Genomic DNA, 24,344 nt, shown 5'->3' with positions numbered 1-24,344 from the left:
CATTAATTGCTCCTAACTTAAGGACATGGTAGGGGAAAAAATGTACATGAAGTCTCGGTTACTGAAATCAGAAGTGAAGCATTGAACCGTTAAGGTTTCAAATAAATGAAATAAATAAACAATATAAATGAAAATCAGCCTCATTCAGAAGCCTGGAGCAGTGAGAGGTGATGGATGCCCTCTGGTGGTTAAGAAAGCACGCACAATGAAGCAATCTAGCATTTATTTTCTCAGTATTTCATGATAAAATGTTGACTATAAATGAAGAAAATCAACCCTGGCTTTAACACTGATTAAAAAAAAGAAAAGAAATCATAATTATAACAAAAATGACATGCTTGTTGTCAGTGAAAGTTAAACGCAGGTCCTCACATTTAGATCACTTTTCACCTGCTGTATTGCCACCAGATTACATCATCATTACATCATCATACAAGACAACAATGATAAATAATCCATGTCCTCAGAAATGGTGTGAACACATCTTAAATAAGCAGTAATTACTGTTGCAATACGATTACAGTTGGAAAAACAAGCAATGACATTTAGAACCTTCATAAATACAATTAAAGGACAAATGTACATTAATATAAATTAACTGAATATATAATTACAATGACAATAAACACACCAACTGCTAAATCAATTACTCTAATCTAATTATAAAATAAATTACATAATGAATCAAGTGATTAATGTATGAATAAGATTGTGGAGGCAGTATAAAACAATCAGACAGTCAGACTAACCTCTAACTAATTTTAAAGTGGTGATGTATGAGGTTGAAGTTCTCAGTTCAAATTTAAGGCATTCATTATGATGAATTATGAGATGGCTTATTTAGGACCCCATCGTCTCTAATTTAAAGCTTATGCCTTAACCATCCTCTTGTCTACCACACTAACATACAGCATGTAATATAACATTTAACACTGGAAACTGACAACACATGGAGACAACAATCAAAAATGCTAATATGTAAATACATCATAATGCTTCTTTATCTCTCTGGAAGGTACTGTCTTTGTACTTTACTTGAGTATTTTTAGTACACTATACTTCTCTGCAATTCAAATGGAAATATTGTACTTTTTACCACACTATACTTATTTAATATAATTGCAGATACAGTCTATAAATATAACAATATATAGATTAAGATAGCACTTAAAATTAGCATTGCCTTTACCAGCGGCAACATTTGTAATGTATACATATAAACACATCATGATTATAATCCATCAGAATCATATACAGTATTATATAACTACTTTAAATTTAGGCAAGGCTGTAAGTATATTTTGCTGCTAATATGAGTACTGAGGCAGTTTAACTGGCAGTTTTCTTTTCTCTGTCTTTGGTCGCACTATAACTGCAGTTTGCAGCATGATATGCAATCTCACTATAGTGACTGCTATTTTCTGCGAGAGCCCAATCAGTGTGACATTCACACTCAGTATATCCTGAAAGACTCCTACAACAGACTGAAGAAAGCATTTGCTACTAACAATCCCACAGTCCAGATGGTCACATTTCATAGATAAATGTAAATAGAAGAATGTAGAAGATTCATACAGATTAATGTCTAAATTTACTTTACTATCAACAAAACTATAAGGCAGGGGTGTACGAGCAGACAAGGGAGTGATTTAGAGCCCAGTCACAGTCTCTTTAACATTATAATACCTTAAAGTCTTGGTCCAGCTTAACTTTGAACAACACGTCGTTGTCTGGTCTGAACACTGCTGTAGAGTTACAAATGTATTGGAGGACTAATCCAATAAAGCACAATGTGACCACTGTTTGGGTTCAGCTGACTGATGAACTTTCAAGTGGCTTCATTCTTGTTGTTTCTGTGCATTGTATCATCACATTCACCAGTTGCTCAAGAGAGCTCAAACCAGTTTGGCTTTCACTGGCCTTTCATGGTTTATCATGCTTACCCTGCACGTGAACAAGCACAATAGTTCACCGCATGAAAGCTGCCTAATGACTTCCTGCAATCCAGTTTCGATAAGTGTTACAACATCCCTTTAACCAACCTGTTGTGAGCTACACCTGCGGAAACAGCCGGGTTGTGACCTTTGCTCTATGATATCAAGTCGCAGAATGAAACAAACATTCATCCCTGAAAGGAACAAAAAACAGAGCAGAGAGGAAAGACCAAGTGACAATCTGAATCCGCAGCTGCACTATGAAAAGAAATCTTTCAAATGCAGTGCAGATGGGCCTCAAGGGGGGGCGGGTGGGGGGTCAGAGGAAGCTGCCCTTCACCTCACACCACCACAGGGCTTCTCGCCGACTGCTGAGTCTGTGTGGGTTTGTCTTCTGGACAAAATCATCTTGGGACAGGTTCCTCCAGCAAAGCTGAAACAAGAGGGAGAAAAGGACAAGGCTATTGGCAAGGCAATTACTAACTGATTTATCAATAAGCTGATTGACAGAGAATTGATTGGAACACATTTTGATAAATGTTTCAGTCTTTTTTCAGCACAGTGCCAAAAGGTTATGTAATAGTGAACTGAACTGAGTTTGAGTTTTGGACTGGTGGCTGGATAAAACAAGGACTCTAAAGATGGTACCTCAGCCAAACAGCCGCTGTAGCCTGTAGCAAGGATTATTAACATCTCTATTACTTATTAAATTGTGGTGCAGTTTAATCTCTAAATCTGCAGCTATTTTCAATTTGGAGTGTAGAGGGATGATTTAATCCAACCTGCACTGTTTTTCAGTTTATATCAGGATCTCTGGCTCGTGAACTATCACTGTGGGGAAAGAGCCACAAATTGCTGAATTAATGTTGTCTCAGTAAGAGGCCTGTGGCCGCATTATTCAGTTCAGTCTGAAATCAATAACCTCAATGCTAATTTGGACTGACTTATTACTTCTGGCATGCAGATTCTATATGACTGAAAGGAAATACAAGTAAACAAGCTGCCTGACAACCTGAAACAAAGCTATAGTGATGTTTTTAGCCACTGAGCTTTCAGATTTACAAATGAACATTTTCACAGTTCTCCACAGAAAGCATGCTTCTCTGCGGGAAGCCTGTCTTGTGTCTTTCATCTGGAGGATTAGTAACCTCTCTGACAGATTTTACCACATCCTAACATCTTACAGTGTTTGTTAACAAAGGGTAATAAGCTAAATATTACGTTTCACTGCCAGCAGGGTGTTGCCATGACAACAAGCCACTGATGTCACCGTGAACGGGTGACTCTCGTCGAGCTGCACAGACTTCGGTATCCCAGAATCCTCCTCTTTTCTACCGAGGCGGCCGCGGGCCCCCTTTCCCCAGGTGTACACCTCCCCTTCTGTGGAAAAACAGGAGAACGCAGAGCTGGTCGCTGGTTCTTAACATTAATCCACACAAATCTTTAAGTGACGGCTCCGTCTCTCCTGCGGTGGCAACATAATGGGCCCATCCATAGGAAGCTGAACAAAGCTTTTCTCTAACAAAGAGAACCTACAGGGACGGCTGGCACTGCTGGCTTTCACCCCAGGGAGTCAAGCACTGGCACAATATGACATTTTTCCAGTTTAGCATCAGCCTTAAGAACAACACACACACACACACACTCACACACACACACTCACACACACACACACACACACACACACACACACACACACACACACACACACACACACACACACACACACACACACACACACACACACACACACACACACACACACATCTGTTACCTGTTTGTTAGTGTTTAAAGGACCATACTAATGGTTTTAGCCCATTAGCTGAACCCCCTGTATAGTTTACATGTCTGCCAATGGTTCTCCAAAGGCACAACATATGTTCCATGTAACCATTAGTTTTAAACTTTCAACTCTTGGTTTTACATGAAAATAAACTTCCAGAGCCTTGAAACATGCACGAGTGACAAAACCCATCACAGTGAACATTAAATTGCTGTTTTTGACCTCAAAGTTACATTACAGTCATGTGATCACATTCTGTAGTTCAAAATGCAGTGTCCCGGCCTGTATCTCAGAATCCTCCTCTTTCCCTCCAAAGCAGCTTAACCACAGATATCTGAGAAATGTTGTCTCCACTCAGAGCTGAGGTGGACCCTGTGGTGTTTACTCATGCGTCTGCTACACAACCCTACACAACCTTTTTACAGCGAGAGATCCACACACAGATACACACACAAAATGTTTGTCCCTTTCTGAAAGTCAGGCAGACCAAAATTGGCTTTCTATTCATCTTCAACTTTGTTGAATCTGATTTATCTCTAACAGTTGAAATTATGAGATCATGATTATCATTTTCTGTTGTACAGTTAAGTATATGCATTTTCAAAAAACTAAAGCCTGCTATTCTCACAGAACACCTGATTGTGACTAAATAACATCTCACAGAGATACAGTACCTGTCTGCTTACAGTATGTCCTTGTTTTATACTTAAATTGCGACACAATGCAGGTAGCAGCTTGGCTGCAGTGAGTAATGAGGTCAATGCCAGTAACATCTTTGATAAAACTCTGCATGAATCACATCTCCGTGGATTGCTGTTGTTAACCATGCAACTGCGGTTTATGTGTATAACCTACCTAACTACATCTCTCCCTGGTGTTTTTGGTCTCTTCATATGAGCAAATTCCATCGTCTGAGTTTTGGTCTGACTGTGGCTTGAAGTCTGTGTGTAGGTGTGTTAAGGCTGTGTCTGACTGATATCTCAGTGACTGATACTTGTTAGGGCTGGACAAATAACACTGTTATCAACATATCAGGTTTTATCAGCCAAAAGAGGTTGAAAACACCTGAGAAGGCACGTGGAGCAGGTTAAAGTATCACATATAGTTTAACTACTCACCAGATCCAATAGCTAAGGTGAAAGCATCTCCACATGCAGCCATGGAGATACCCAGCAGGCTGGGTACCAGGTAGGGCACGCGGCTGCTACGACGGGAACTGCAGCCCATCTGGCCATGCTGGTTACTGCCAAAGGTGAAACACTGACCTCTTTCTGAAGAAGACAATGTGAAGGAAAGTGGTGATTGCACATCTTATGACAAACATGATACTGGAACAATCTTAAAAACTAGTTTGTATGGCACTAAACAAAACCATGACCTTCTCCTATTTCACACCATCATGGGGACAATCAGAGATGTAATGTACTGATACAAATGTGTGCTTTGATAACATAATATTCAGGAGTTTCTTTACCTGTAACTGCGACAGAGTGGGCTGTTCCAATATCAATGTAAACTATCTTCTCACTGTTGAGTGGGTCTGATTGGACAGGGGTGTAAGAAAGAACTTCTTCCACCTGATTCGAGGGATTCGGTTCCTCTCCAGCTGTTATCTTATCCAAACCAAGCTTGTTGAACCTGTCAGTATTCATAACAGAGACACTTGTTTGCTGACACAGAATAACAACATTTGTTCAATATTTTTCAAGAATGTTTTAGATAATCAGCTCATGAACATATGTTCCCATTTTATTTTCTCATGGAGGTAGCTGCTGAGCTGCAGGTTTTAAATTTGTACTTACAGTACACACAGCTCCACATCCTGTGCTTAACCTCTCTGAGAGAGAGGGATTCACAATGTGAGAAAAAAAAGTGTTTGTCACTTAAGGAGAATGCTGTCTCACTGGTTGTGCACATGGAACATATTTCTCTGGCCATTAATGTACAAACACCCCCGCGCACATGAAATAGTTTGAAGCACACAGTGAGCAAATAGGAGGTATCATTTTACTGGGTGGTAACTACATAGGATCACTGTCATAGGAGTCTCTATGAAAAAACATACGGGAGTGAGGAACGCTCATTAAACATTAAAGTGAGGCATGATTCACTGCTGATAATTAGCACCTGTCAGTAACTGTTTACTGTGACAAATGCTCAAAATATTGAACAATTACCTGTTGCTTCCACACGCCATAATTGTGTACTGAGTGCTGATGATCATGGAGCAGTCAACTCCACACACAACCCTCTGGGCCTCAAATTCCACAGGGAGACACACCTGCTGCGGAGAGTTGTGGGTATCTTGGGTGCCTAGCCCGAGGCGTCCTTCCAGAAAGAGCAACACAAACAAGGCCAGAGACCCCGCAATCAATCTGCGTGCCGATGTGCCGCTGTCATAAATCAAGTCACATACAAACAAACAACAAAAGGAGAATACCAAGAGAGATTGAGTGAGTTAGAAAACAACCATTATATTTACTATACCGTTGTCTCCTCTTCCCCAGGCAAATACTTCTTTTTCATTGGTCACAGCGAGAACGTGGGAAGCACCACATGAGACCTGAACCAGCTCGTAGCCAAGGAGGGCCTCAACTATCTTGGGCTGAATAAAAACAAAGAGAGAGAGAAAGATCAGTGTAATTTTTATTTTTCAGACATATACTGTATCTATCTTTTTTTTTTAATTGTGCAGCAACACAGCATCCTGTGTGTAATTGGTATACAATATAACTGTGATGGCCCTCTTTCAATTCATATCTTAAAAATGTAAAGAGACCAAAATATTTTAATGAACATGATTGTGTCTTCCAATATTCCCAAATTTTTAATAATTTGTGATTCATAAGCACAACCAGTGTCAAGCAAAAAATCCTTTGGACGACACATGGATGTATTAATGCACATTGTAATGCACTAAAAAATATGTTTATGGATGTGCCAGTATGACAGAGAATAACAAAAGCATACTGGGAATCACAAAGCGCTGAAGGTCTGTTTTGGCACTTAGCTGAGACTAATACAGTAAAATACAAGAGTTACAATAAATGCTGCTTCATGAAGCCTGTAGACTAATAATCACTTTGTGCTAAAACAGTTTGAGGGAGGTATCGATTCAACTTCATGGTGTTTCTGGAGGATGCATTTTGTAGTGCTGTTTCTTAGTATATTATTATTGGACACACCAATATAGCTTATTGCAGACCTGTTGTATTAGACTGAATTTGTAAATTTAACGAGCATTACTTTTTATATTATTGTAAATTATAAATACTTTCCTTTGAAAGTTCAACATGTACCTGTGTTACATCATTGAAGTTTCCGTGTCCTAGACAGCCATTGCTCCCACTTCCAAATGTCATGATAATGCCCCTGTCTGCACATTGAAAATAAAAAGAAGGGATTAGAAGTACTGTTGATGGGTAGGTGTATTATTGTGTGGGCCGACACAATGCTTCTATTCCCTATCTAACACAGGCTAATTGGCATCACTACAGCAAAAAGTGATGTAAGGGAGGAAACTGAGCTGAGAAGAAAGGTCTTTAATCCTGTGTTATCTGCTTTGCAGAGACACATATGCTGGCTACCGCTTTCTAAAACACTGATTAACACAGCACAGTAATTTAAGCTAAAACAAAATTGTACTTCCAAACTTCTAAGTAGGAATGATGAGGTTCACTCGACAATGGACCCACACTTTCTGTTTAAGTCTGGAGAAAGAGCTGACTGTGTCCACATGCATACTGAAATGCTGCCATGGTTTTTTACAGCTGTGTGTGAGGGCAGAAAATAGAGAATAAACATTGATTTCCTATAGCAGAGCTTCTTGCTTACGGCGATCCAAAAAGGAATGGTCCACCAACCTGTCATGCAGGTGGTAAAAAGATCTCCACAAGACACAGATTTGATGGTGACTCCAGACTGACCCTCTAGGAAGCGAGAAATGAACTGGGGCTGCATCTGCTCCACTACACCAGGCAGACTGGCCTCACCAGACCCCACCGATGGAGCCTGCAATAATTAATAGTTATTAGAGAGATAATTAGGTTTTATGTCAGGAGAGTGAGAATGCAAATAACATGTTCTCCAGCCTGCCTCATTTAATTTTACACCAGTTACTGATTTTCTACATTTTCCTTGAGCCCTGAAAATGCATAATGATGTGTTGCTTTCAACACACTGGTGGTGACTGTCTGCACTGTTAACTATTACAGAACTGCTGGCTTAGGATTTATGCCTCCTTACCACTGTTTTTCTCCCTAATGAGGTATTTAAGTGTCTACAAAGACATTTTCAGAGGAGCTGACACCAAAAGCATGTTTTTACAATTGATAACAGCTTTAAAAGGAATAATGTTGCTGTTGTATATATCAAACATCAGCACAATCTACAGCAATCTTACACAATAGCTTAGCCAAAATTGTAAACTTTTATGAAGAAACATTGTTTTGTTTTGATTGGCACTGTCTCAAAGGTATTGATTCAACTATATTTTTATTCTTGTGGTTCGCTTCATAAATAGGTCAGCAAATATATTACAAAGGTTTAAGGGTTTACACCGACCTCCCATGTAATTAGACGGCCTGACTTGGTGACCCCCATCTTCTGAGTTCGGCCCAGAGACACCTGATGCACCTCAGTGTTGAGCATTGGCAGTCGAAGAGGCATTGAGATGCCACTTCCCCACGTGTACACCGAGGACAAGGGAAGTGAGTGCACCTTCCCTGACCCCAGACCAACTGATGCATCTGTTTCAGTCCAAGAAATAACAATTGAGTTTGTGAAATTGTACTGAAATCTGTTTGGTACATCTTGTTCTGTTGTCAAATAATGGCATCATGTGCCTCACCTCTTGACCTGTTGGGAACTCTGCCTCCTGCTCTCCCTTGAGAAGTTTGCACGGTAGACAGTGGTTTCTCAATCCTGAAAAAAGCCAGAGAAGATCTTTACTTTTATGCAATTTCAATAAAGAAAAAAAAACATTATGCAAAATATTAAAATCTTAATCTCAAATCGAATCATCCATGTCCCTTGAAAGGCTCTATCATCTTGTTACCTCTGCAATAAGGTCTCACCTGCGCATTTTGACATTGCCTATGTCCGTGTAGAGATTTAGCAGGGGTCTGATACATATGGGGAGAGCCATTATTTCATTGAGTTGGGGTCGTTTGGATGGATCCAGGTTGAGCATGTTGAGGATGAGCTGTCTGAGTTCTGGACTGTACCGGTCTGAAATTGGGGCAAATGTACCACTCATGATCTTCAGAACGAGGGCGGGTAGATTCTGTAAGCAAAATGAATGAGAATAAATAAGATATTAAGACAGTGGGCAAAGACAGCAATTACAATAATACATCTCCCATGGTGAATATAGCATAGCATTCCCTTTGCACACAGAATATGTATAATAACACTACAAAAGCTACCACAAACATTGGATTGTATTTGTTAAAAAATGTTTTCAGTACAGCAGCCTCGAAGGCTCTCTTAAGGCTCGCAAGCTCATAGAGCACACAGCCCAAAGCCCAGATGTCACTCTTCTGGTTATATGGCTTTCCTTCACACAGCTCTGGGGAGATGTAGCATGGGGTCCCAACCACCTGCATGGTCAAAAAAAGGTGGATAACTCAAGTTAGAAAGACTCAATACTGTACTGTATGTATATTGGTGAAGTACTTACAGTTCCAAAGCAAAGGTAAATTACTGTAGCTCACCGTGTATGCTTTACTTTTGCTCACAAGGATTTTGGAAATGCCAAAGTCACCGATTTTGACAATCATCTGGTGCTTGTCGAGTAGAATATTCTGTGTCTTGAGATCCCTGTGCAGAATGAGTTTGTTATGGACATGGTACAAAGCAAGTAAGATCTGCACAAAGAAGTGAAGGATGGTGTCCTCATCTAGAAGAGAGTTGCAGCGCTTCTGTATGTAATCAGCCAGAGTACCACCTGCATAAAGGAAACATCGAGAAAATACACAGTAAAGATGATTTCTATTCTTTGCAAACATGTTAACATTAGTAACAGTTCAGTTCAGCTGTGAAATGATGTCAAAGCCATTAAGATGGATGGATAGATGTGAATGTATGCTGATGTCAGGGTAAAAGAGAAAAGGGATCAACAAAATAATAATCTACCCCAGTAAACACTTTTTTTTTTTTTTACCAGTAACAATGGAGCAGCATACCTTACTTTTTGCTGAAGCCAGGCATGATTTTACACAATTGTGTTATATGTGTAAAATGCTTTTATTTATGAAACAAACGTTTAGTTTAGTGTAGTCTAGTCTACCTTATTTGAGATTATTATAAAAGTATGGCATGGATGAATTTGGACTCACAAACCTTTTAATGTAACCAAAAACTTAGCTAATCATTCTATCCCCTAGAACAGCAGCACCACATACTGTAGACAGATTTTATCATGCAGTGTTGTCTGGCCTGACATGGGAATGAAAAGTGGTATGGCGCCCTACAGCATTAAACCATGGGAAACGTGATTTGCTGTACAATGAACAAAAGGGGGTGATGTAATAAGATATTACAGTAAGCTTACCTGGTGCATACTCCATAGCTATCATGAGAGCCTTGTCTTCCAGGAAGTTCTCATAGTACTCTATGATGTTTGGGTGGTTGAGCAGTTTCAGCACCTGACATTCATTCTGAGCTGCCAGACGTTCGTCTCGTGACATCTGCTCCACTGGGATCTCCTTCAGGATGACAAAAGCCCCGTCACTGCGCCTGCGGCACAGGTGAACGATCCTGACAAGGGAGAGGAGTAAAAAAAAAAAAACTAGATTACATGTATTTTGCAATAGTAGTAGGATGGGATCTAGCAACTTAGATCTGATGTGCAGCGTTACTGAGCAACAGCACTAGTTTCGTTTTGGACAATATAATATGTATATGACTTAATTAAATAAATGATGATAGAAAAGTTAATGAAAACAACAGAAAATCTGTGCTTTGATGGTACTTGTGTACTTCTTCTCCCCTGTTTCCTCTGATACTACACAATGAGAAACAACACTATGTGACCTTGATTTCTACCACTGGACATCAGACATCGTTTATTATTACTATGACATTAGCTAGAAATATTGTTTCACAAGTGTTGGTAAAACATTAATAGGAAACAATGAATGTGGACCATAAGAGTTTGGTAACTTACTGGACGAGGGTTTTCCATTAACCTGGCAACTAAAGCGTTTCTTATAGCCTAATAGCTAAACTGTTCAAGAAAGTAGACACCGAGAGGGACTTTAGCGTTAAGATTTGTCACACAGCTGCCTTAATGTATTTTTCAAGTTGTGGTAATCTTTATATAAACTCTGTCCAAAGCTCCGTTACTTTTTTTTAAGTCTTCAAAAGGGCGGCGCACATTTGACGCATCCCGTTACATTTTTTGGAGAAAAAGGCCTTTACGAACTTCTATCTTTCTGAGCACACGCCTGACATCACCCTCTTTTCAAACAAACACATGTGTACAAAGGATGAGCAGCTAAGAAGTCCAAATAAACTCGGAGTTTACCCGAAAGCTCCTCTTCCAACAACTTTGATTTTTTCATACTTCTCCATCGCTGCAGCGCCTCCCGGACGTGTGCGCCGTCTCCAGGCAACCTCACAACTACAGCGAGCGACGAGGGACAAAGGCGAAGGGTAAACCCACAGACACACTCGTGTGTGACTGTGCTCCACGTTTCACCTTCAAATTGGGATAAGTTATAATCTATATAACTGTCGATGAATTCAAGGTACTTTTTTTTAAATAATCAGATTTTATTTTATTCACAGAATTTACATTACAACACCCATAGCCTAACTAGTGGTCTGAGCTGGAGGGGTGGGGGCAAACCAACAGTAGTAAAATTTGTATTTGTACCATTTACTGCTTCAAGTAGTGGTTAAATAACGTCCACATTATATGTGGGCCATCGTTAAGATGATTCACCGTAGGCCTATACTGGCTAAGCAGCGAGAAGAAAGTAGGCTACAGTAATAATACATCAATTGTAACCTGCACACACCCCAGCCATCTAACCCTATGGCAGCATAAAAATGGCGTTACCTGAGCAAGTACAGAGACAAGACCTCTATCGGATGCTACTAGATCGTGACAGTACTATGGTGTTCTCTAAAACCAGATTGGAAAGCTTCAAAAAGGTTGTTACTGCCGGTGCCCAGCTGGTCTAGGACAACCTCAAGGATCTAATCTTACCTACTGAATGGAAGGTTGAAGTCTGTAGCCTACATCTGCGAGAAGGTTTCTTTTTATGTAATGACAACCACCTTAAAGGCTGGTTGTACATAACCTGTGACTAAGGAAAGATCGATTTGGTTTGGTATGGAAACACCAAACTAAACGTTAATAGTCAGTTATAGTCTGCTCTGCTGTAGAAAAGACTATGTAGGCTATAATCTGACATCCAAAAGCACTGTTAGCCTACATATCAGGTCATTGAAGGGTCATTCCAGAATTGGAGGACATTTCATGTCCCACCCATTCATTTTCAATAAATCATGCATGAAATTCCAAAACTTGCATTTGTGGTGAAAATTATAATTACTCTGAGACAAAATATAAATATAGTTATACAAAAACTGGTTCCAACATATTATTTAAAATACAAAATAACTCTAAGCACACCCTAAAATGGCCTTTTTCTCTTGTCCCACCCTCTTGATGGCCAACATGTAGGCCTATGTCAAATAAAGCGGTTAAAATAAGTTTAAAATTTTAATTTTTTTGTATGATTTTGTTGATTTATGTCTTTTGTAAGTGTAAAAACACTTAGTTTAATCATAAACATATTTTAAATAAAAGTAATTTTGCACTAAAGTTGTGTCCCACAACATCCACGCAACCCTGTTACCAAAACCTTTTTAGCAGAGAAGAAGAAGAAAAAGAAGTATGAGACACATGACACAAAAATAATTTGTATTATCAAACTGTTAGATAATAGCATGGGTAGACACCAGGTAAGTCCTCTCTTCTATTTTTCATATTTTTCATATTTTGTCTGCCCTGATGGAGTGCGTCACTCTAACCAATGCAACCCTGTTACTCATATTACCAGAATAAGGCAAAATATTTTCAAAGTTTTCTTTGTTCCTTTAAATAACTAAGTTTGTTCTCAACCTTACAGTAACATTACATTCCATAGCTAGCATATTTCCTCTGCTAAACAGCTGACATAAGCATTGATTTGCAACCCTGTTACTTGCAACCCTGTTACTTCAGAGTAACAGGGTTGAGATTTATGTCATAATCTACAATCAAAAGTAATTAATCTATTCAACCCTGTTACTTTGTTCAACCCTGTTACTCTAATTTCAACCCTGTTACTGTGTAATTTATCTTAAAATTATCTTAAATGACTGTATCAGCTCATGAGGGTTTATCCTATTGTCATTTTGGTAGTGTGTATGATTATATTCATTATGTATTTTGGCAAATATTTATAGATAAATACTTATATAATACCTTTACAGGTTCCTGAGTATTGGTAGGGTTGCACCAAGCAGCACACACAATATATAAAATATCTAATAAAAAGTGTCACTTTGAGTCCTGAGCTGGCCAAACATAATTATTTGATGATTAATTACCTGTATTTCTTAAATATATAGCAGAAAATGATCAAATAAATAGTAAAATTTTGAGGTGTTTCAGTCCTTAAATGTCCTCCAATTCTGGAATGACCCTGAAATGTGAAGGAAAGACCAAAACAGGAAGAGAGATGTTGCACTTTTTTATGACTTTTATTTGGCAATATTTAGTGAAACTTTTATGCCTGCGCACAAATGACTGAAATGGAGACAGAGAGAAAAAACAGTGAGACAGAGATGATTAGTGCAGCGTCTTGAGCTTGGACTTCAGATACTGCGGTCTTACATCCAGTCGCCTTGTGATTACAAAGCGCCTTCCCCTTGTCTGAGATAAGCAGGAAAGTGGCTGCATGAGCACTATTTCCCCTCTCTTCCACAATGAGGATAATAAATGCTTTGTGCTGTGACAAAGCCTGCAGTGTTGTGCTGGAGTACATACCTCCACTATTATCATCAATCAGAAATAATGATATATCACCACAAACAGTGATCTACATGTAATTGAACCTTTTCTCTACAATTTGCCGTTTTTTAAATGAAGATCATTGGGGGAGAGGGGAGTAGGTGACTGAACAAACAATGGTTTACTCTTTCTAAAGGGATATAATATCCCAACAAAGAAGCACCTAAAGGAGCCTTATGTGCCACCCCGAACTAGCTTGGTGACATATTTGGCCTTGTGCTGCTCTGCCAGAAGCAGATCTGTCTCTAGACGTGACAGTCCAGTCAGTGTCCAGGAATGTAACACCTATGATAGTGAAACTGATGCTAAGCCCCAGCTATGAACGTGTGCCTGAGGAGCATTGTCTGCCATTTATCTTTTAGGATTTCTCAGTACACGTGACAAGTTGTGGGTGAGTTTGTTTCACAGTGACAGTTTCACCTGTATCTTTAACCCTTAACAGATAGGCTGACATTTTTGGCATTGGTAATATTATTGCATAGGGGGGAAAAGTAACTGTTCAAAATAACTAACAAATATAACTGTGTTTTGATTTATTTCTACTGAAATTTTAGCCAAAAATGTATCGCACAATATCAAAAACATTACAAATTGCTTTGCTTAAGGCCTGGTCCAGTCATTTTGACATGTAGGCCTATGTGTGAGTGTATAGCCTATTTGAAGTAACCATCTACAGTGTTAAATTGGTCTTTTTTTTCTCTCATTTTCATATATGTTTGAAATGCATATTGAACCTGTTGAACTTAATAAGGTACCTGGGTAGATAGGTCTATTTTCGATTAGCTATTTACGATGCACTCAGTGGAAATCAATGTATCTGTAGATCCTTTCTATTGGCTGCTGGCAGAGTCTCTAGTAGCTGTTTCTGAACAGTCCCCGGGGGGAAAGAAAATCACCCTAGATCAATATGGTTCAGTGCTGAGCCAGGCGCAATGATACTGAAAGACCTTCTCAACCGCTCAACAGACAGTCTGCACCGTTTGCTATGGCCTGGGCGCAGCAACCACAACAGCAGCTACTACATTACGAAGCCCTTTTGATGACCTTTTTTTATTGTTGTCATAAATCCTGAGGTGTTTCTTTGGAAACCTAAAGCTAAGATGAATTTCTTTAAAACGACTTTTTGTGATAACACTATTTGCTTTCTTTCTCTAACACTGTCTACAACATAAATAACTATGCTGAGGCAACCAGGAAACACAAGTCCTGGTATTAATTTACATTTCTCTCACTGCCCCTTTAAGCAAAGGGTGTTTTGTTACACAGAGGGCTGTACTCAAAAGAAGTGATTAATTATATGTTTCATCTTACACGCTCTAAATTTCTTCTTTCTTTCTGATCCTGATACACAGACCTACAACAATGCCTTACATTCAGTTCTTCCCTTTCTCTTTTGTTCTCTAATAAATACACATTTATTTCCTCTTGAATAATCACTGGAGAGCCATGTAGCCTATTCAGCTGCCTCAAAATCATGTTATGAATTTCCGTTTAATCACAGGGACTTCGATCACAACTCCAGAAAGAGATGGGTGTAAAGGTTTTTTTTTTGTTTTTTTTTTGGAAAAACATGCCCCTGGGTGGATTGATCAAGAACTGAAATTGTCTGAAAAGTCTTTGTGAAAACCTTGTTTTTGTGTGAGGTTTTGCTGCCACCCAGTGGTGTGTTTTATACAGACACAAGGCAGGCTCATGTTCTGGTAATATTATGATTTCTGAGGTAAATTTTAAAAGTAATCTTTGGTAATGTAACTCTATAACTCTGATTTCACCACCCAAAAATCAGAATGAGTATTACAGGTAATGGCACAAAAGTTACAGAGAATATAACTAAATATAAATGTTTTGTTGTAAAAAAAAAACAAAAACAAAAAACGGGAATATAAACCTGTGTAGAAAACACTTAAACCCAAGGATATGGAGAATTTCAAACAGTATGTAATTTGATAAAGCTGTGTTAGTGTGATTAAGAACAAAGTACACCTTAAGCCAAAGTATCCAACAGGTGTAAAAGTAAAAAAAAAATACATGTGAACAAAAACAATGTATTTTTTAGTTATACCAGAAGAGTTGGATTTTGCTGATTTGCCATAAGATGATTTCTTCATGTCACATTAAAGGAGTGGGTTCTTTTTCAGGGTAGGGGTTTAGAGACACGGTGGCACAGTGGTTAGCACTGTTGCCTCACAGCAAGAAGGTCCTGGGTTCGAAACCCCGGCCGCCCAGGTCCTTTCTGTGTGGAGTTTGCATGTTCTCCCTGTGTCTGCGTGGGTTTCCTCTGGGTGCTCCGGTTTCCCCCACCACTAAAAACATGCCAGCTAGCCTGATCCTCCAGTCAGCGCCCCTGACCAAAGGCACTGGCTCATAATCTGGAGTTGGTCCCCGGGCACTGCACCGTGGCTGCCCACTGCTCGTCAGGGATGGGTTAAATGCAGAGAAAGAATTTCACTGTACTAGCTGTATATGTGACAAATAAAGTACCTTTACCTTAGAGAAACTTGATGCCAGATTGCTTTTGAAGAGCACAAATTCCACCGTCAGTTGTGCAAATAATTGGGATTCAAATCCATGGAATGTAAAGAGTGGAGATGTCATATACAAGTTGTACAGTAGGCTATATGCAAATTTACAGTAACTGGATATACCATGTAGCCTACCATAAATGACTTTTCCAATGATTGTGTAACCTACATTTCTCTCTATGACCATGGTAATTAAACACACTGAACCGTACAGTTTAGTATTGAACTCATCGTCCCCATCCACACATAAAGAGACTGTTTTCTCAAGAACCTGAAAACTCGTAAAAACAATATATATATATGAATTACTGAGCTAGTTTAGTTGTCACATTTTAAAGCAGCAGAGGGAGATTATGTGATTTTAAGTTGACTCAACTTAAAATTATTTACACCTGGGAGCAGGGAACAGGAAATACCAGAGGAGACCCCTGCCAGAATCACACAATTCATTCAGTGTTTCAGGTTCTGTCCACTTTAATTTAATCAAACCATTTGTGATATTGTATAGACACAAAACACATCCACATTTTGTTACATGAAACAAATTTGTAGATTATAAATTATGTACATTATGTGAAGCAACAAAAACAACAACAAAAATAGATTTGAAGGGAAACTAGATTATTCTTTCAGTAAAACCAAGAAAGACTGGGATGCAAACATGCACAGGTAGAAATAAAGACATCTACCACTTTGAACTGAAAAGGTTTTTGCAGGAAAGTACAATCTTAATGTGGTGGGGGTTTCACACAGACATGTGTGCTGCAGGTGGTGGTAACATGCATGTGTGCAGGGTCCTATTCATTTCCTACTTCCTCACTAGCTGCAGAGAGGCCAGTTGTGGGGAATGAGAGCTATGCAGTGTTTATGGAAAGAGTTATAGCCAAGGAAAGAGGGCATTACTGTTAGGGTTGTCTGTTTAACGTTCGAGATGTACTGTTATTGTTGCCGAATCTCTGTGTCTCTTCGGTGTGTCTCTTCAGTATGATGAACAACACACTGTGCAATATCCAACTGATCAGTTTCTGGACAACAGCCAATGGTGTGATTATCCCATGGGTGACACCATGTTAAACTTCAGCCAAATTGCAAGCATGATCCATATCTTAAAAGACTGCACATTTTTACATCCTGCTGGTAAAAAAAAAAAAAATAGTGCCAATTGAATCAGAGTAAAAATTCAGGAGGATTAAAATGGAAAAGTAAAACATTTCCAATGCACACTGCTTTAGACCTCTACTGTGCCACATATTTAAATAGTTTTTGTCTGTTCTGTGTGGATTAAGTTTTCCAATTACATTAAATTGCTGTTTACAAGTACATTTGGAGGTAATCTAAGACCATGGGCTATTTTAACTCTAACTTCAGTTCCACCACTAGTAGCGTAAACAGACTTGTGCTCAGTTTGTCGTTTCTTTCACGACTTTACAGAGATATATGATTATCATTATAATGGATAAGGGCCCTTTACGCACAGTGCGTAATATGCGTGTATGAGGCGGTGGCGTATTTGGCAATAACACGAAGCTGCTGAGTGGCTGTTTCATATGTCTACAGGTCTCTTCAAAATGGTTTGTCCAACATCAAGTTCAGCAGCAGGGATCTGAGATTTAGCCCCTTGCGTAACATGATCGCAGTCACTGCCCCTCCTTGTTTTTTTGTGGCTAGAGGGAGCAGCGACAGCACCACCCACCCCGCTCCCTCTCCACCTCTCCTCCCAGTCTGTGCAGACCGACAGGCGGGCTGAGCGCGGCACACAACGTTACAAGGCGCAACGTGAAGATAAACACCGTCGGACTGGAATGAGCTGTCACGGGAATCCCCTCATAGCCTCCGCCTTCAGACTGAAAACGTGAGAAGAAAAACAGACGAGGATATCTTCTCTGCGGAAAGCAAGTCTCAAACAAAACAAACAAAGAAAAACGTGATAAAAACAACAACAACAACAAGAGGATCATCTTCTACAACTGCAGGAGACGGTGACAGGACGTGAACGGAGCGAGGTTGCTGCAAAGGAGAAGAACAAGAGCCCAGGCAGAGAGAGCTGCAGTCGGGGTTGGGAGGAGAAGGATGGAGGCCCTACTTCCTGTGCTCAAGAGTCACCCGGGCCCCTCAGTGTTGGTGTGCTCTCTGTTTTTCAGGATAGCCCACAGGCTTCTACAACGGCTACCTGTGCCAAAGGTGGTGAAACAGGATGAAATGCACTTCTGGAAGTGGAAGAACCTCTCTGTCTCTCTGGTGCACTCCCTGCTGACTGGGACATGGGCCCTGACCTGGTAAGTCTTTACTATTTTACAACCTCATCCATCCTACCATCCACAGCACTGGGACACCATTGTTTATTCACAGTCCACATGATGTGTTTATGTGTAGGGGTTGTGTAGTCTGCAGCAGTGACAGTCTGTGGCAGTCAGGAGAAGAAGGGCATGTTCAGGCAGGGTGAGGGACGGGGGAGACAATGGCATTTTTTAAGTGAGGGTGGGGGTGGGGGAAATGTCAGTGTACAGTATGAGCCACAGAGAGTTCCTCTTGCTGTGCTGTTGCTTCCACTATATTACATTTGCACACAGACCAGAGGAAACCGTTTTTCAGCCAGCACTCTTGACTTGTTAAGCAACAGCCTGCAGACATATCAACTGGAAAAACCTGCTGGTGAACCATTCTTTTGAAAGCTTCATGAGAAACTATTTTTTGGGGTGGGGACTGAGCTTATGACTGTTAACGTTAAGAAGTGGGACGAGGGTCAGTTCTTTTGGGCTGTCTGCCCTCTCCTTTCACTATTGGTTATACTGTATCTAATATGTGACAGATTAGCAGTGAGTGCTTGTGAGGAGGCAAGCTAAATAAGCAGGTTTTCTGGTTCAAAGGGAGATCTGTGTGTGCTGAAAGTAGGAACGTAGAGTAGGACGTGAAACAGCAAACATGCAGCAAACATGCAGCACTACATACCACAGAAGGGGCCTTAATTCTCCCGTGTGTTTATACAAGGAGGGGACACTTGCTTACCTTTTGAGGTGTGCCCCTTTTGTTTAACAGCCCTAAGAAGTGATTAAAAACATTTTTAAAACTGGTATTTTACTAAAAGTACAGAATAGAAACTAGAAAATGAATAGTACTAAAGTGCAACAAGAAAACAGCCACAGCTACTAACGGGTGGGTTATCAATTGGTCAGGGGGTTAAAAAGCCATAATACCTGATATTAATGTCTCTGCTTAGTCAGGCTTCTCTCCAGGAGTGAGCACATTTGTCAGAGTGAGGCGAATACACATCCACCTATCCATAACATGTATCCCTCTCCAGTGTGGTGGTTTGGCCAGAGACGTTGAGCAACATCCATTCGTACCACACCCCTCTGTCGTACCTGCTCGTCTGTGTCTCAACAGGTCAGTAAATGCATTGTGGAGAAGAATATTCACTCAGGAATAAGATAAAACACATGCAAAGTTAAATTTTGGAATGTTTTGAATTTTGTCTTAAAAAAAAAAAGTTGGATCATCTAAGTTGTAGATTGATTTTATGCCAATGGGTTGAATGACTCATAGTTGCAGCTGTAGAAATGGAAAAGGGAGGTGTTGATTGATTTGATCTGAACCTGTTCTCCCTCTGATCCTGAGCGGGAACATTTAAATTGTCACTTTTCCAGTTGCTGCTATCAGGACAAAACAACAAAATGATGGCCCTTCCCACCCAATCACCATGGACATAATCCCCTAAGGACTCGGTGGTCTGGTTCAGCTGCTCTGTACATGGTTGGGTCTTATGTGCATCTTTGTGTCACCATGGAGACACAAACCTGTAGAGATCCGCCCTAACAACTGCAAACAGCTAGTAGATCCACTGAGGCCACAGCAGGCATGTGTGCTAACATAGTAACAGTGTGGCATCATACCGAGCCACAACAGGAGTCTTGAATACCTTCAGCTAAATATGGCCTATACAGATTATTAGAGAGACATTTAACCACATGGATAAACACTGACTCCTACATTTCTTGTGAAGAAACTGATTGACAAGTGAGGAAATGTTGAAAGCAAGATGTATTCAGTAGCCTATTATCTAGCTAGTAAAAAGTTTAGCTTTAGGTGCTTTCTATAAGTAGTTTGTCGTTGTTTTGTGTAATGAGTAAACAACACAACTGCTGACATTTTGTTTAAATAGTCAACGGCTGCAAACATAAGGTAATAAAATAGAGGCATGTGAAACCTACCTGAATTCACAGTTGTTGTTGTTTTGGACATGCTGAAAATCCATGTGTCAGCTCTTATCCTTGCTTACTACTTTAAATTATCATGTTTTCCCCCATGAAGCCAAAACATTTCACTTCATGATGAGATAAATCAGTAACTCCTCACATTGAAGAAGAACCAGATAATGGTTGGTGTTTTTATATTTAAAAAAAAGAAGACATAATTGATTATAAAAAATATTTGCGGATTGACTAATCAATTTAACAGCTGTTTAAGTTCTGAAGACATCATCACAGAGTCAACAAAACATCCTCTGTCATCTTTTCCCTTCTGTAATTTTAATGCATAAAATGTTATGCATGCAGGTCGAACATGGAAATAATTATTATTTTATTCAAGCAATGATGCCCAAGTCACATGGGCTCCAAGCTAAAAAAAAATACTCACATAATGCTATATTTAAATATATATATATAAAATACAAACTAAGTAGGGCTTTAACTAGTGATTATTAACCCAATATTTCAGAAAATTGTGAAAAAATGTTAAAAGCAGCTGTGCCATTAATTGACCCTAAACTGGGCCTGATCCAACCCACAAACTGACCGTCTGTGGACAGCTTTTCCACCAGTATGTCATGATTCAGCAGTTTAATCAGATAGCTTACTGTAACTAGCACTGGACAATCCAAAGAACTGTGACCACTGACCAGTTGTAGCCCATTAACCCTACAGGACTTATGCTTGAGCAGAAACAGAGTCTTATTATATCTGTCTTCTCAGGATACTTTGTGCAAGATGCGGGTGATATTATCCTGACAGGACATGCTCGAGGATCGTGGGAATTCTTACTCCACCATGCACTGGTAAGACAGCATGCATTTGGCTGTTCCATATACTGAATGTGTTCTTTTCTTGAGCTGCGTTAAGGTTGCTTTTCTGGTTAAGATAAGTTATCAGAGGTACGTTAAAGGACATTGTTTTGAGCACGTCTCCTGTTTCTTACATGTTCATAAGGGAAGAAGAAGAGACAGTAAAATATGTTAACTTAGAAAAGAGATGTTTCCCAATTAAACATCCTGTGTTGTACATTAAGGCCTGAAGATGTTGTTGATTCTTAGTGAATACTGTTTAATTATTAATTAAATCTCCACTGAGCAAACAGATCCAGAGAGACGGAGTAATTACAAGGAAATGACACACAGTGTTTGTGCTGCCTGAGCTGAGTTGAATGCGGCACATGGTGCCACTGAGCTCAGGATCACTGTAACTCATGAGGTCAACAGGCAGACATGTCTTATCTTATCTGCATCTTTTTGTTAGGGGGTTTGTTACTAAAATGTAGTTTTGATTAATTTACCCTTTCAACTTTTATATTGAAAAACCACATTTGTTTCTGACAGAATGAAAGATATAGTGTGTATTACCTTTTTCCATGGTATGTTTTTAAACTAAGTAAAATGCTCAAACCCAAATGTTAGAATGAAGAGCATTTACTTTCTGATTCTTGGTGGATACAGTGGAAGTTTGTTTACACAATTTGTACTGAATAATTGTGTATATTTATTCTAGAAAAATCCTAACAGAATAGTTTGAATATTCTCATGTTGATTAATTGTTCAATTGTCCAATAGAAATAGTTATGTATGAATAAACTGACATCTCAATAAGACCATACATTTAGTTCAAAATTAGAAAGTGCCATACAACATAAAAGTAGAAAGTAAAATCTGTCTGTCTCCTCCTCAGGTGATCTGGTGTTTCCTGTACGCCCTCTACACTCAGCTATATGTAGCCGGCGCTGTAGTCGCCCTGTTTGTGGAGGTGAACAGCGTCACCCTGCACCTGAGGCTGATGCTGAAGCTGGCTGGAGCTCAGTCCTCCTCCATGTACCACGTCAACAAACTCGCCAACCTCTTCACCTACATTACATTTCGTCTGAGCACCCAGTTCTACCTCACCTGGTACATCATGCACAATTACTCCTGGCTGGACCACGGTGGATATTTTCTTGGCACCATGATAATGATGAATATTATGATCATGATTTATTTCTACCGCCTACTCCGTGCGGACTTCTTCCCCCGGAGTAAAAGCTATGTGGGCCAGAACGGGACGCCTAACAACCACTCCAAAAAGTTTCTCACTGATTGAAGGGTTATAGGACTTTGTTTAGGGTGAGAGTTTACACATTTGTCTTTCTCCAAACCTCCTCAACTGACACCATTCCTTGTGACGACAGGTACCCTTGTTGTTCCTCACTGCCAAAGAACAAACCACCTCTAATCCTTACATGTACTAAAAAATAAAAAATAAAAAATAAAAAAAAAAGGTCCAAAAATATATTTTCACAGGGAGAAATACAAAGCAAATTGAATCCAAAATTGTACATGCCATTTATTAACCACTGAGATGCTTCTACTTTTTGAAAGGTTGACATTTTGGTAAATACAGTTTGTGGCTTTCTTGACCAGCGTTAGCCTAAACCTCTTCTGTTTGAATGGTAAATATGAAACAATAGCCAGCAGCTGTTTAGTTTATCTTAGCATTAAGAGTGGAAATAGCCTGGTTATGTTTGCAACTTCTTATACAGATACACAAACTAACAGTTTTACTGTTTAACTGCAGACCTGTAAAGGTTAAAAATACAATGTTTGTCCAATATAGCACACTATTAAATATTAGCTTGTATTTACTGTGATGGCCCCACTGCCAAAGAGTCAGGGTTTTTTTTGGTCTTGGGCTTGCAAATTGAGCCCCACTCATGGACAGTCGTAGGCTACATTGTGCTTTTGTTGACAAGCTGAAGCTTATTTACCTGGCAAAGACATTAGTTCTACGGCACAAGATGGCGAGTTTGGTACAGTCTTGTATCCTGTCTTTACTTTGAACTCTTTATAAGAGTAAAAGCCAGTACAAGATTTACCCTTGTCTAGTCCCTTGCTCAGCTACCCTCCTTTTCTCTTCCTTAGACAACATCCACTTTAGTCTCGTTCCCATAACTGAGAATAGCTTCCTATAACTAAGTGAGATGTGTTGATGTTAGTGTGTAACACGTTGTTTTAAAACAGTACTTACTCTCGCGAAAGAGTGCTAGGCAGGCAACCAAGTCACTTATTGCAATACCAGGCCAGCCGGGCTCACTGTGTCAATGGCACAGGTCAATGATGTTTCAATGTCTGATATGAAGATCACCATTTCAACTTGAATGTTTACAAGTGAGAAACTGATCATTCTGGATAACTCTGATATCATGAATACAGCATTAGAAAACAGATACATACAACAGTGGTAATAATCCTCTCGTTCAAGTAGCGCAAGCAAAGTGTATTTCCCAAAATTTTAAACTATCGTTTTCTTTAATTTAAAAAATCTGTGTGATATAATTGTTCAACACATATGTTTGAAATGTGAAATTTTAGCATTTGTTAACAGTCTTAGCTGACAACCTAGATGTTACCCTATATCTACAACATTTGCATGGTTGCAAACAGTGTTTTGATGTAGAGAACATTGAAATCTCAACTAGTTTTCCTTCTGTATCGTTTGAACGAACAGACAAATGGGATTTTGTTGTGATACTGGACTCTAATACACAGTCTTAACGTTTTAACAGATATGTGTATACCTGTGTCCTCCGCTTTGTCTAAATGAAGCCAATTTTGGCTGAGGAGACACTGGACCTAACTGGTACATAATGTTGGACCAAAGGACCAACTAAACTGGTATCACAGGACTATTTATGGTCCTTTTAAGGCTTTCTTATAAAATGTCTTTGCATTTGACACCAGTGGATATGAAGCTGGAACTTTCTGCCAGTTAATAGTCTGATCATTTTGCTCAACAGGA

General features: G+C 39.5%; 2 protein-coding genes across 3 annotated transcripts; one reads left to right on the top strand and one right to left on the bottom strand.

The window, feature by feature from the left end:
* Nucleotides 1-2,338: 2,338 nt before the first annotated feature.
* On the bottom strand, nucleotides 2,339-11,295 carry nek8 (NIMA-related kinase 8; the record flags this gene model as incomplete). Of its 2 annotated transcripts, none has more annotated exons than XM_083985881.1 (15): nucleotides 2,339-2,367; nucleotides 3,156-3,314; nucleotides 4,836-4,988; nucleotides 5,192-5,355; nucleotides 5,895-6,045; nucleotides 6,205-6,322; nucleotides 7,017-7,089; nucleotides 7,577-7,728; nucleotides 8,281-8,465; nucleotides 8,567-8,640; nucleotides 8,793-9,001; nucleotides 9,186-9,317; nucleotides 9,432-9,664; nucleotides 10,271-10,476; nucleotides 11,246-11,295. In XM_083985881.1, 15 exons carry the CDS (start codon nucleotides 11,290-11,292, stop codon nucleotides 2,339-2,341), a joined length of 2,085 nt encoding a protein of 694 aa, XP_083842007.1. The 2 variants fall into 2 exon arrangements, with proteins under 2 accessions (XP_083842007.1, XP_083842006.1); XM_083985880.1 differs by having other exon boundaries at nucleotides 8,281-8,456; nucleotides 11,246-11,292.
* A 7,081-nt stretch (nucleotides 11,296-18,376) lies between these two features.
* On the top strand, nucleotides 18,377-22,892 carry tlcd1 (TLC domain containing 1). The gene is made up of 4 exons (XM_083985401.1): nucleotides 18,377-18,584; nucleotides 19,610-19,692; nucleotides 21,279-21,361; nucleotides 22,245-22,892. Exons 1-4 carry the CDS (start codon nucleotides 18,379-18,381, stop codon nucleotides 22,647-22,649), a joined length of 777 nt encoding a protein of 258 aa, XP_083841527.1. The 5' UTR covers nucleotides 18,377-18,378; the 3' UTR covers nucleotides 22,650-22,892.
* The last annotated feature ends 1,452 nt before the right edge of the window (nucleotides 22,893-24,344 follow it).

The sequence above is a fragment of the Trachurus trachurus genome (assembly GCF_905171665.1).
Source record: "Trachurus trachurus genome assembly, chromosome: 13".
NCBI classification, from domain to species: domain Eukaryota; kingdom Metazoa; phylum Chordata; class Actinopteri; order Carangiformes; family Carangidae; genus Trachurus; species Trachurus trachurus.
This window is presented reverse-complemented; position numbering and strand designations above follow the sequence as displayed.